This window comes from Corythoichthys intestinalis, chromosome 1 (genome assembly GCF_030265065.1).
Source record: "Corythoichthys intestinalis isolate RoL2023-P3 chromosome 1, ASM3026506v1, whole genome shotgun sequence".
Taxonomy (NCBI): Eukaryota; Metazoa; Chordata; class Actinopteri; order Syngnathiformes; family Syngnathidae; genus Corythoichthys; species Corythoichthys intestinalis.
Genome location: NC_080395.1, coordinates 59,022,022 through 59,036,833, shown reverse-complemented (window position 1 = coordinate 59,036,833; position 14,812 = coordinate 59,022,022). Strand labels below are relative to the sequence as shown.

The 14,812-nt window shown below is 39.2% G+C and overlaps 1 protein-coding gene across 1 annotated transcript in view; it reads right to left on the bottom strand.

Annotated features, from left to right (window-relative positions):
- ddb1 (damage-specific DNA binding protein 1) overlaps window positions 1–14,812 on the bottom strand; it is an 86,767-nt gene that overhangs the window by 20,772 nt on the left and 51,183 nt on the right. Inside the window, exons 20-22 of the mRNA XM_057833603.1 lie at window positions 7,291–7,455; window positions 6,727–6,821; window positions 3,164–3,334 (exon numbers count right to left, since the gene is read on the bottom strand). Coding sequence (XP_057689586.1) covers window positions 3,164–3,334; window positions 6,727–6,821; window positions 7,291–7,455 — 431 coding nt within the window. The remainder of the gene's footprint in view (window positions 1–3,163; window positions 3,335–6,726; window positions 6,822–7,290; window positions 7,456–14,812) is intronic.

Here is a 14,812-nt window from a genome sequence, read left to right as displayed (position 1 = left end):
ATATAGGGCTTTTTGGAATTTCTGCAGTTAGAATGACTTGAGGTGAATTAAATCACTGCTGCTCTGAACTTTTCTCTTTTCTGCCTCCATTACTGCTGCTATGAACCTTCATGTTTCCAGTCCCACATTCTTATATCTATTGCACCTCACGGAGTTTAGCCGGAGATCACACAACGAACGACTGGTCAACACATGGAAACTTAATGGACAATTATGATAAAATGCACTGTGGGTTGGCTGAAGATGGAGCATATAGTTAGGTAGCCATTTTGGAAAATCAGATTCCCGCTTGACCTCAGAAAAGGGAGCACTCTCCACAGGCCTGTGTATCAGTCTTTCTGGTTTAAATTTGCTGAATGCTGAATTGTAGTTCTTTATTCGGTATTTGGTAGTTTTATAAGCAATCAAGATAATAGAAATAGGAAAGGTTTAGATGGAACCTAACCACAACACCAGCATGTCACCAGCCATCCACAACAAAATCAGGCTGACCCCCAGACCACGATGTTAAAAAAAAAAACAAAAAAAAAAAAAAACACAGCCCTTAACCCTTGAGAGTCGAAGGACGCGCCGGCGCGTCCTCAGCGCACGTCGTCTTTGAAGCACCCTCGCGTTTTAATTACGTCACCCACATGCCGTTGGTTGGTCTCGTTTTAAAGTGCGGAAGTTGCGGTTTACTCTCGTTATTTGAAGTCAATCGACCAACTAAAACGTGAGATATTGTCATTTAAGTTTTATAGTTTTATTGTCCTCTCAAAAAAAACATTAAAACGCTGCATGGATCATTTGTTTATGTCTATATTTCCATCATTTCTTGTCCTTTTTCAAAACGGAAGCTCCATGAAAAAAACACAAATCAAACGAACCCTTTCGAAGTCACAGTGGAAGCACAAAATGCGTTTTTTTTTTTTATAAATATAACTGCCGCGCGAGGTTCCACCGAACGAGAGGGAGGAGTGAATCTGAAGCAGCGAGGGGGCGAGCGACGACTTTGTGTGACTTTGAGGATGAACGGAAAACTAAATTTAGCGCAAGCAATTGTGCTTTTTGATCAACTTGAGGAAGAGGGTGGTCCAAATTCGTCATCATCGTCTTCTTCGGAAGAGTCCTCGAGTGAAGATAGTGACGGATTTGAACACGTGGGTGACGCCATCGACGAGCAGAGGTAAGCCAACTCACTTTTTTTTTTTTTTTTTTTTTTTTTTTTTTTTTTAATGCTGTAAAAGTTTCTTTTGATATTGCAAGACAAAGTTAATTTTGATGCAATATAAGTGCGTGTTTGTGTATGTAATAATAAGATGTGCATATCAGATCAAAGTATAATTTGTGGTCTTCTTTCTATATGAAGATTAGGGATGTAGCACATATTCAGCTACGGTATTCTTTCTATTGTCATACATATAGATTTCCATTATTATTTATTGCTGTATATATTTTTATTTTATACTTTATTATTTTCATAAATACTGACTTTTGTTTCATGTACATTTATAGTGACAATGAAAGTAAAGTGAAATGAAAATGGAAGGGTGGAAAGAGGACCGACACCCCATGGAAGTGTGGGCTGTGATGTAGCCCTGTGTCTAATTCCAGGACGAAACTGCTTTTCGGAGTGGCATGCCTGAAAAAAATTTAACTTGTTTATTGTAAATATTTTTGAAAATACTTTTTTCCCCAATGTTATATATATATATATATTTCCCACAATCAGTCTTCTCAATTTGTGTATATAAATGTGTGTTCAAGAAGCTTGATTGTGTGTACATAGTTTTCATCAGGTGATGGGCCGCAATACCTAAACTCATAAAGAGATGGCCTCTAAACACTTTTTGTGTTAGATGGTATATTTTTTCACTGTTCTTCACTGTTTGGTCTGCTGTATATAACCTGTTTTGACTAGAGCATGTATAAATGCAAAAAACGCCTATGGCTATACCTGTTGTTTATGTTGAATTGTCAAATAAAAGACTATTTATTCTAAATTTTTTTGGTTGAATGTTCATCCTAACATGTTGAATAAATATTACAAAGTTTCAAAACGGTTCGTTACGCATGTTTGGTTGTCAATTGGACATCAATATTAAAAATTTTGACAAAACGATTTTGGAATTTTTGGTCTTTTTGGGCCCAAAATTATGACTTATAATTGGTCAGTGAAGGAAACAACAGTTTGGACATGAAGTTCAAGGTGTCACAAAAAAGGGACCAAACCAGGCCATCGTAAACAATTCTGTCTTTGAAATATAAAGGCAACTTCAAAGGCATGCAAAATCAGACAAAATAGGCCCAGACCTTAAAGGGTTAAGACATAAAAAATAAATGAATTGGAAAATTACACATCTTGCTGGCACGGTAGGGTGCCAGACCATTTATGTTGCTGACTACACATGCTATTAAAGAATTACAAGCTTAATCAGAATTTACCTGATCTGAAATGTATCAAAGCAAACTGTTCTGAACTGCTAATTTCCAAGTTGAGTTTTGAGCAACTAAGGTTTGGGAAACTCTGCACTGAGAGACTGAACAGCTGTCACCCAATTTAAAACGTAATGTAGCATGATAGGCAATGTTGGCTGAGTAAGGACTATGAAGTGTTTTCTGGGACTACATGTGCTGCATAAATCTAAAATGCATTATTTGCATGTAGTAGCACTGCATTTTTAAAAACTGCAAAACAGCTGTTTTGATACCTTTTTCCTCTAAAGCGTAAATTATATAATAGTATCACCTTAACTTGTTTCGAAAGAAAAGTAACAGATCAATAATCCTGCATTCAAATGCGACTAGGAGAACAAATTAAACTGCTTTTAGATCTCTTGTATTTCAGTGCGTGTGATTGGATCTTATACAGGTATTAATGTCTCAGGGGTATAAAAGCCTCAAACAGTCATTTAGAGGAAATTGATTACATGTTTAATGTATCAACTTTTAGTTTCTATTTGCACCTTACATACAACTCTGAGCTTAGTCCTCATTGCAAATTCTTTTAATCCAACCATCTCGAATTGATCTGAGTTTGAGTTGCTTGCCAAAAGAGAGCGAAACGTGGATGCTGGAAATGTTTGTGCTGAGAAAAAATTAATCCCATCATTCACTGGCTGAATAAACAAATCAGGAAAAAAAAGTCAGATCCTAGCATTTAGAGTTCATGGGGTTGTGGTACCTCTTCAAAGTTGCCCTCCATGGGTTTGTAGGCCAGCAACAAAACAGACCTCATCAGGTCTCCCACTAAGATAAAATCTCCTTTGGTCTTCAGGTACAGGGCCATGATATTGTTGTAGTGGTTGCACTCAGTCCGAAGCTCTTTCTCGGCCGTCCACTCATACAGACGGACCTGAAACATAGACACCTGGTGAGGATTTTTTTTTTCCTTCAAATCATTGAAATGGGCATGCGTTTAAGGTAGCGGCTGAATTTTCAAGGGAACAAGGCATTCATTTTTAAAATGGTGCGCCTTAGTTAGTTTTTTGTATTTGCTACTTTGAGAGCAACTACGTACAGTACATAGGGCGACTACGTACTTTCCCAAGACCAGACCTCGGTTGTTGCTGGAATTTATGTCTTTTCTGGGTGTCACGCTGGGCTCACAGCTGACATATTTGATATTGCTTCTCATACCGCGCATGCTCGATGGTCATTCAGCCTCTGGCCACCAACAGAGATTCATAAAACCGTAGTTAGATATGTAACTTTCCATTTAAATCCTGTATTCAAAGCGAAATTAATGCAAAAGTGGTCATTCAAAGACATTTTATTCCTCTAGCATACCTTAAAACAATCTGCAAGGCATTCATAATTAAGAATGGTATTTGCTATAAATGGACTAATATGTATAATTCAGCAATATCAAAAATGACAAGTTGACTTAAATGTACAATTAGGTAATGTGCATACTTTATCTGTGGGAGTACAACGTGATTAGTGTTCAAAATATTTGTTCAGCCTCCTGTGAAAGTTGTACCAAATTAGACCTTCTTAGTTCCAGAAATTGGAAATCCATGACTTTATTTTTTTAAAATTAATTTTTCTGATCTGAAGTTGAAGCTCCTTTAAAGGTTTCAAATCTATAACTCAGTGTGTAAGAGTGTGGCATTACAGGGCAGTAGCGTGAGAGTGGTTTCTTTCACACTGTGCCAGTAGTTTCAGTGGAAAATCCATATCAGATAAATCTATTTGGAACTCAAGACTTCAAAATGACTGAGGAGGCACTTCCCTCAACCCATCCTTTTAGCTGACATGCCCTTGCAGAAATCACAGCCTTTTGGTTGCAATATCCTGGTTTTTCGGACTGTCCCTGTACAGTCCTTTGAGAAAGTATTTGCCCCCTCCCTGATTTTTTTTTTTTTTTTTGCATAATTATCACTAGCATTTTAATATTCTACATAGCCAACCCTAGGTTTATACATATATGTAGTTTCTAAATGATTTCATTTACCAAGGGGTGTGGGGGGTATAAACCTATTTGAACCTATGGAAAAAGTAATTGCCACCCCTTGTTAAAATTACAAAGCAACTGTGACTAACCACAGTTTTGGGATAGTGGGAGTTCAATTTCACAGGCCACACCGAAATCTAAATCATTATTTAAAAATGGCATTTTAGATATCATTCAGTTGTGTCAGTGTGAAATTTGTTTGATGGAATGAATCTGTTCCTCGTGATAAATTTGAAAAACAAAAACAGAGAAACCAGGAAGGGGCAAACACTTTTTTTCCCCAGCACTGTACATAATAGGTTTGGCTAGTTAGAAGAATGATCAAACGCAACTTGAAGCTACATTTGGCCAGATTCTCGATTGCCAAAAGTGGTTCAAACACCTCTCGAGCTTTGCGATAAATAAGGAAACTGCGAAACTATCTGTTTCAGAGTTTAAAATGCTTAATACTACTTGCTGTGGTGACATGGATTGGAAAATAAAATATTTTAGTGCTTGTTGGCTACAGTATTCAAGCTATTTAATGTTAGTTATTACAAAAATACATTGGTGTTGTTGCAATATCAGTTTTACCAGTTGAAACATTTGAATATGGATATATCAAAGTGTGCCACCTCTTATGAAATTTGTCTACATTAATGCATTTTCTCCACTTCCAAAACACCAGGTTTTATGCAATACATTTTGCCTAAATTCCTTGGACTTTTGATAGCCCTTTTAATTTCTGTCTTAGTCTTTTGGACGATAATACTTATGAGTCTTACTGTCTTAGTCATAGTCATCTCAAAATGTATTTGTCTTCGTTGAAGAAAACGCAAGATTAATTTTGTCTAGTTTTAGTCGACGTTTACTAAAATGTTTTCGTCTATAAGATTTTTTAAAATTTTACTCCAAAAATGAATAAAGTTTTCCAACGATTTCGAATGAACATTGACAGACGAGCACATATTGTAGCTCCCACAAGGACAATGCCAACTTGGTGATAATACACACTCACTGTATGTAAAAAAGGTTGTTCGAGAGTTTAAGAGGAAGCGCGCCGTTAGCACATTTAGTGTGTGATGATCACTCAGCACAGACCTTTAAAGGGTAAAGCAACACTGCATATTCTCTCCGGCCAAGATAAGAAAAATCTTACTGTGTGTGCCAGGAGAGTAGAGAGGATACTGCAATGCTGAGTGTGTGTGTGGGGGTTGGGGGGTGCAGCACGTCAAGTGAGTGACACAACCTAACACTGCTACGATGCAGGCTAACTACACATCAAATGTCACACTCTGTGAACGTGACAGAAATTATTGCGTATTTTCGTCTCGTTCTCGTCTCATCAGACGAAAAACTGGCATTAGCCTTGTTATGCTTTAGTCTCCCAAAACATGATTTTAGCTAGTTTTCGTCTTGTCATCGTATTAAAAAAAAATGTTCTTTGACTAAATATTTTTGTTGTCGTCATCTTTGAAGAAAACAACACTGCTTGGATTTTAACATTTTAGCCAGATACTGTATTTCAAAAACTATAGCCAATTCACACTTTTGACCTCATTTTTCTTTTTTAGTGACTCAAATTTAGTAAAGGCTCACTATTTTTATCCATGAAGCATTTTGCTTGTAGAGCAGCGTTATCAGTTAACTACAATCAGATACCTGTGATCTTGTTCTGTCACAAACCACAAATTGTGATCATGGTTTCTCTCCAGGCATTTATCAATTTGCCAGCTAATATGCTATTCAAAGTTGGTTACGCTCCACTTTAATGCGGTTTCAACTAGACTTCTCTGAAAAGTGCAATGAAGCTCAAAGTGCTTAGGTGCTTGAAGATGACGTCACAATATCTTGGCAATTAGCATGATTTTATAGATGTTCCTGTTAAAATTACTCTGTTATCTCTTTGAGAAGATGATACTTGTGGAAACTGACTCGCTGCCATAGATGTGATGGTCATTGACTTATGCTGCATTCACTTTCACCTCACGTAAGAATAGCTCTCTAGCCACACTAACTAGCTAGCCAGTCAGAGCTTGTTGTTAAGTAGCTGGTTTAGCACAACAGAATCGAACATTTAAGTACAGATTAGTGCTCAAGAGGCATGCAAGGGTTTTAATTTATTTAAACAAAATGGTGTTGATTTGATCATACTTTATATAATGAATTTTGCACTTGCCCGTTTGGGTCAGTCTCTGTTACTATCAAGTTTTGGTTGGCCGACAAATGCCATAGTGGCCATGGGCCACCACTCAATCCGGTCAGACCCTGAATAGTCAAGTAATTTATGTCTGAAATAAAGCAGTAATTACCGTGCTATTGATACTGGCCAAGAGTTTGCCATTGAACTCAACCATTGAGTAGACAGCTCCTTTCACTTCCTTTTCTGCTACAGTTTGTAGCTTTCCTAAAGAGATAGTACACCAGTCAGTTTCCATCTTTAAAGAGCTGTTACAAGAACTTAGTGAGAAACAGATTAACTACATCAGTGGTTCAAATCAAAGAAACAAATAGGCAAATCAATTAATTGTGCAGCATTGGTACAAGTGTGCAAGGTATGCAATTACACCTTTGCAAGGACGCAGCACGAAAGGAAATAAAGAGGAAGCTGTAGGGGTGAGGGACTTGTCTGATAAGAAGTGATAAGCAATGATTTAGTGAGAGGCGGAACAAGAGCATCGTAGGACAAAGTGTCCCTGAGTGAAGAAAAAGGACAGAGTTGATAAGAATGAAATGAAACCAACTGTAGTATGACAAAAGTATAGAAAAATGGACTTAGTGAAAAGATAACAGCGTTGAGGTTGGGGGAAAAAAAGAAAAACATTCTGTTGTGCTTCTATTTTTTACATAAAAGGCTTAAGAAAAAGACTACTGACCGTCAGTGTAATGGAAGACAATTATACGCCCCTGCTTGGGCTCAGCCTCCTCTGGGTAGACCATGGCAGTGCCGACAATGAAATACACTGATGGGTCTTTTCCTAGTCGGCAGGACACCATGCTGAGGGCATATTCACTTGGAAGGAACTGATGGGCATGAAGCACTGAAAGAAACACAGCACAAAAATGTGAAGAGCACAATGCTGGAGTCTTTCAAATAAATATGTTGTTTTCTTGGCACAAAAATGCTTTACTATGAAGGGAAGTCAGATAGAAAGGTGGAAATCCAAGTTCTGAATTGTGAATTTTGAGTTTTACCATTTATAAGACTAAGAGATATTGTATTGTGGAAGGAAGTTTATTTGCCTTTATTTGTTGAGGGATACCTTTCATTTTCATTGCTGCAGATTTTGCACAGGGCTAAGATATCCTGGGGTGTCAAAAGAATTATATATCAAAAAAGGCAACTGTTACATAACCAATATAATCTTTGCAGCAACTGAGGAATTTACCAATTCTAAGAAGAGAGTGGCCTTATCAGCCGCTTTTTAAAATGACTACATTAAATGTAGTCAATGTAAATGATTTACAGTATTATTTCGGATTAGAAGCCGCAGTTCCCCAACTACCCCCCATAGTTCGGGGGTGGGGGGGGGGGGTGGACTTATACTCCAAAGCGACTCATATGTGAAATATTAAAGTGAAGACTCAACCAAAATGACACGTTGGTTATAGATTGTGGTGCTCATAAAACAGTGAAGGACAATTTGCACTTTGTTTGTGAACGCAGAAGAACAGGCAAACACTTCTACAATCAATGAAAAATACTGTAATGGCATGTCATTAACTCAAATGTCATGTAGTGACTGTATCATTACAAAACTGAAATTAGCACATAAACTAAATACTAAATAGCAAGTCATTAAAATAATAACAGTAATTAAAGAAATATTTAGCACAGAAAATTAACTTTGAATGTTATTTAAATTCCTTGCGCCGCCATGTATGCTGTGAGGCATGAGGTACTGCTAGTCAGACTGTTGTTCTATTTTTTCATAAGGCGATTGTTGCTCTGTTCCGCCCGCAAAGGCTCATGGATAATTTGTCACAGCAACGTCAATGACTTGCCCATGTGGTGTCTTCAAAGTACTGAAAAGTGTCTTGAAGTCGTGCGGTGTATGACAGGGTTCTTGCATCATTTTAAAGTCAAATTTAATACTTTCAATTAATTTATTCAACTAAAGCATTCAATCCAATTTTGACTGGACACTTGCAAAAAAACAGCTCTGCGAAACATGCTGCACCACGAGCGATTTTATAAATGGACACCATGCATCTGGAATTGTCCAGCCTGTAGACAGGTGTATGAGGCTTGAAATGCGGTGTGTTGTGCTGTATCACATTTATACAACCATAAAAAGGTCACGTGTCAGTCATCGATTGCTCCAGAGAGCGGAAATGGGCCAAAAATGAGAAAAATGACATTGATGATGACGACTTTGAAGGTGGGACTAGTTCCCATTCACTTGAATGCACCCAGAGCAGTGTATACCCATTGACATTTTAGTCAGGAACTTTTAATATTTCATCCACAGGTACAGCCAAAGATACAGCCACATTTCCAACGAAGTTGGGATGTTGTGTTAAATAAAAACAATGCAATTATCTCCAATGTTCATGTTCAATCTATATTTAATTGAATACTGTTCATATACAACGTATTAAATATTCAAACTGAAAACCTTTGTTCCAGCAAATAATCATTAACTTAATATAATGGCTGTAACATGTTCTAAAAAAGCAGTGACAGGGCTATGTTTACCATGTTACATCACCTTTTCATTTAATGACTATAGACCCTACTCACATGACGTCACAACCACGCCTCCGCGCCATATTGTCCGTCAACTCGTCATGTTTACGCATTACCGCTACGTAAATTCCTCCTATTATGGTGTGTTTTTCTGCTCGTTAACATTAACAATCAAAATGGTGAAGGCGTGTGTGGCGGTTGGTTGCAGTAACAGAGAAGATAGACGGAGAGACTTGAAGTTCTACCGTATTCCGAGAGACCTGGAGAGGAGAGCGAGATGGACAGCTGCAATTGATGAGAAAACTGGGCACCAAACGATCACCACAGATTATGTAATACCGTAATTTCCCGAATATAAGGCGCACCCGTGTATAATGCGCACCCCAAATTTACTTGTAAAATCTGGGGAAAATTAATGTACCCGTTTATAACGCGCACCCTAATTTTAGCACCAATAAATAGAAGAATACAAGAAAACAGAGCTCGTGTACAGATACAGAGATGTCATTTTACTGACTGGTGAAACACAGCACAAGCATAGCACATTGGTAGTTCAAAACATTACCGTAAACTAACAATATTTACGGTAATAATATGATTTGACAACTTCTCCAACTTACCAGAATCTAGGAGAAAACAAAACAGATGTGACTTTTCTTTTAAAGGCTGCTGTACAACTTGCTCGTTTCCTCATGAAGAATAAATGTTTCTTCCATGGATTGATACGGTAAAATGAAAGTGAGAACGTAAGTCGGAAATCCGTGAGAGGTCATCGCTGTCAACACGACAGTAACAAAAGGAACTATTGTTATTTGGGTTTGAGTTTCCCGAGGGACCGATATAGTTGACGGACACAGGAAGTGTGTGTCCTTACATTTGTTATGGTCCGAATTGTGGAGCTGCAATAAACGTCGACTCAAATGAGTTCAAGAAACTAAATTCTGTGCTTTATGAAGAGTGAAAAAAGCAGAATTTAAAACAGACGAAATCATTCGGCCGATTAGAGTGAAGTATTACCGAAACAAAATGGTGACGTCACGTACCGTAATGGTCGGCAACGGGTCGCCGCATACGTTTCTTCAACACAACGTGGCCGTGTCAATGAAAAAAAATCGGTTTATATATATATATATATGTAATACATATATATTTCTGTCTCCATCCATGTACCCGTTTATAATGCGCACCATGAGTTTACAAGTTGATTTTGGGGGAAAAAAGTGCGCGTTATATTCGTGAAATTACGGTAGTCATTTTATATCTGGTAAGATGCATTTAATATATATTTAGAGGGTTTTGGGCTGACAACCACAATTAAGATCATTGCGAGACTAATCACCGACAACATACAGTTTCAAATTCAAGATGCTTATTTCTTCCACCATCATTATTTTTTGAATAATATTTAGCTGGTACCAAGTGAAAGAAGCTGGCCTCGTCTACGGATCATCAGTTAAACAGGTGTGTCCAAACCTTTTGCAAAGGGGGCCAGATTTGGTGTGGTAAAAATGCGGGGGACAATATAGAACAATACATTTAAACAAATTTTAGCAAGCCCTTCTGTGTGTCACATTTGCTTTATTATTATTATTTTTTTAATTCATAATTTCATCAATCTCGTCTTTGTGGCGTTCTCTTTCGACAATCGGGCTCTTGCGAAATACTGCTGCTGTGAAATTAAACTAGCTTCAAGTTGCTACGTATATCTTCCCTGTAATGTTGTACATGTTAGCTTGTCTTGTTTGTTAATATCGCGTCACATCGAACTCTTTGAAAACAGCGACTGTCTCTTTGCAAATGAGGCAGACACAGTTGTTGCGTATTTTATTGAAGAAATAGTCCAATATCCACCTATCCTTGAAGCGCCGGCCATCGCAGTCAACTTTTTTTTTTTTTAATTGATTGTCGCCATTTTAGAAAATTGGACGTAAGGGTCACACGGGGATAATGTTGCTTAGAGTGCTGCTGTTAAAGTTTTTCAAACTTTCGTGAGAATACGCTGAGTTTCTGTGGACAAGATAGTTGTAAATATCAGGGTAGCAGATGTCAGGCAGGGACGGGGAAGACAGCGGGTGGAAAAATATCGATTTAGGCATCAAATATGGATCTGGCGAATGGATCGACCGAAGCTTTTCCACATAACGCCTTTTATGCAACACATCCAATGAGTTTACAGCGTCTGAAAGCACCGGGGCTTCCATGAATTGCACTATAAATTGCACGACAAATTGAAACCATTGAGAATACGGATAAACAGTGACGAACAGTATGGTGGCCGGATATAGCGACACGTCATTGTGTGACGTTGGTGAGTGGGGTCTATTGGCTGGCAACCAGTTCAGGGTGTACCCTGCCTACTGCCCGTAGTTAGCTGGGATAGGCTCCAGCACCTCCGCGACCCTCGTGAGGAAAAGCGGCATGGAAAATGAATGAATGACATTCAATTCCCGTTTGGAAACTTGGGAACAAATTGTTAAAGCTTTGTTGGTGTAACCTTCCTTGATCTACAGCAGGGGTGTCCAAACTTTTTGCAAAGGGGGCCAGATTTGGTGTGGTGAACATGTGGGGGGCCGACCTTGGCTGACGTCCTTTGTGTTGAACAATATATTTAAGCAAATTTTAGCGAGCCATTATGTGTGTCAAATTTGCTTTATTTTATTTTTATTTTTTTTACACCGGTAATTAATAATTTCAACAATCTCGCAACTAGCCTAAGTGGCTACTAAGCTTTCGACTCTCGGGCTCTTGCGAAACACTGCTGCTGTAACATTAAACTAGCTTCAAGTTGCTTCAACTTCTGGCTACGCATCTTCCCTGTAACCTTGTCGTACATGTCAGCGTGTCTTGTTTGGTAAAATCACCATACATTGAACTCTTTAAAAACAGCGACTGTCTCTTTGCAAATCAGGCAGACAGTTGTTGCGTATTTTAGTGAAGAAATAGTCCAATTTCCACCTATCCTTGAAGCGTCGGCCATCACAGTCAACTTATTTTTTTGTTGATTGTCGCCATTTTAGAAAATTGGAGGTAAAAGGTCATACGGGGTAATGTTGCTTAGAGTAATGTTGTTTTTTAGTGGGTAAATGAGGAGCCGCATTTAGTGTGTAAGGGCCCAAGTACACCAGATGCATGATCGTTGCGGTTCTGGTCCGGTCCAGTGTTGACTGCGTGCTACGCAGTACGTCATAAACAGGCAAATCATACCGGCTGCGCACGGCTGCAGTCCGCCAACGCCGTTCCCTCGTGAGCGCTCGCTATAACCTGCCATTTAAAACAACGAAAAACACACGGAGTCTATACTCATCAGAGAAGCAGAGAGGGAGCACATTTTTTCTTTGCATATTGATATTTTAGTTATGTCTGTCTCTTAATTCCAGATTGACTGCATCATGTTGAGATCAGGGCTCCGTGTGTGGGGAGAAGGGGGGCGGGGCCCTATCATGCCCTTGGCTGTGTCGGTGGGTTTATATCTTTGTGCACATTTAAAATTTATGGCACATAACATCTCATAGAGCTGTTATAAACAACTGTAAAATAATCTGTAATATTTATAAAATGGATAGCGAATTATATACTACACGAACTAAAAAACAGCGTACTTGGAATTGGCGTCTCAACACTGCAGATTCCTGTGCCCAGCGCAAACTGTTGGTTTTTCTATGAAAAGTCAAGTAAAATGTAGGAAAGAAAGAGAAACGTCTTGAATAGACCACCAGGTCGAAACTTGCGGGTGTCTCTTTATTCTCTTTCGTACTTTTCCCCCTCGACTCTGTATACAAACCGACATTGTTTGTGCGCCGGACACGAGAATTTCTGCTGTGGGACTTCCAAATACGCTGCTTTTTTTTCCGCTCAAAGTTGTCAGCACTTGTGTGTTTGATATCATTGCCAGAAAAACACACATAATAGGACACCTTGCAGCTTGGCTTTTAAATGCTGTCCTTATAATAAGGATCTGCTGCATCGTATATCACTTTGTGACTTTCCACCTCCATGATGAAGCGCTCATCATCCATCTTCGCTCGTGTTTAAACCGTGATTAGGCACCTGGGCCTTTGAAGTCAGGCCCAGCTCCGCCCATTTTGTCGGATGTGTGTCCGGCAAAAATAGAAAATAGCCTTTACCATCCGGCGGGCATGCGGCACGCCGGAGGTGGTTCGCAGTCAATCCGGAGCACTGACGCGGCCGGTATATGTTGAACAATAGGATATAATGGGAACGGATTGGCTCCGGCGCTATTTTTTACCGTAGTCGGACCGGAACCGCAACGATCACGCATCTGGTGTACTTGGGCCCTTAGCCACCTCATATGCTGGTAGTAGTACTGCTGACCAATTTATTAAGTCTGTGTGCGGGCCAGACGTTATTGATTTTATGACAGAGGCTGGGTGCCGGATGAAATTTGACCACGGGCCGCATTTGGCCCCCGGGCCGGACTTTGGACATGTCTGATCTACAGCATCCGCTGTTCAACAGTCCAGGGTCTCTGTTGTGGCATTTTACGCTTCATAATGCACCAGTATTTTTAACAAGAGACATGACTGGACAGCAGGCAGGCCAGTCTAGTCCCTGCACTCTTTTACTGCAAAACCATGCTGTTGTAACAGGTGCAGAAAGTGGTTTGGCATAGTCTTGCTGAAATAAGCAAGGGCCTCCATGAAAAAGATGTTCTTGGATGGCAGAATGTGTCTCCAAAACCTGTATGTACATTAAAGCGTTAATGGTGCTTTCACAGGCATGTAAGTTACCCATGCCAATGGCACTAAAACAAGCCCATACCATCACAGATGGTGGATTTTAAACGTTGCGTCCATAACAGTGCGAATGGTTTCAGTCTTTATATAGAACATGACATCCACAATAAAAAAAATTAAAAAACAAAAAACAAATTGAAATGTGGACTTCTCAGACCACAGAACACTTTTCCACTTTTCATCAGTCCATCTTGGATGAGCTCGAGCCGGAGAAGCCAGCGGCATTTCTGGGTGTTCTTGATAAATGGCTTTTGCTTTGCATAGCAGTTTTGAGTTGCACTTACAGATGTAGTACCACAACTGTATTTACTGACATTGGTTTTCTGAAGTATTCCTGAGCTCATCTGGTGATATTACATAAGAGGTCTCCAAACCAGTCCTCAAGGTGCACTGTGGGTTCTGGTTTTTGTCCTTACAGATCTAATACAGAAAGTTCAACCAATTAGGTTTCTGCTCAAACAAGCAGCACCTGACTGCAATCAATTGATTACACTTGTAAAACACCAGTTTGGTGAAAAGTTGTCTTGTTTGGTTGAAATGAAATCCTGCACCCACTGCAGCCCTATGTGGAATAATTTGGAAATCCCTGCTTTACACATTGATGTCATTTATTTATGCAGTGCCACCTCAAGGTCACGGACATTCAATGTTGGTTTGCCGGCCTTGCAGTATGTAGTGATTTCTCCAAATTCTCTGAACCTTTGGAAGATATTATGGAGCGTAGATGATGCAATTCTACATTAAAGAACATTGTCCTTTGTCTATTGTACATTGGCCATTTTCTCATGCACTTGTTCACAAAAAGGTGAACCTTGCCTTATTTTGCTTGTGAATGATTGAGCAATACAGGGAAGCTTCTTTTATACTCGATTATGTCACCCATCTGTTCCAAATTATCTTGTTCACCTGTGGGAGGTTCCAAACAGGTGTTTGATAAGCATCATTCAACTTTCT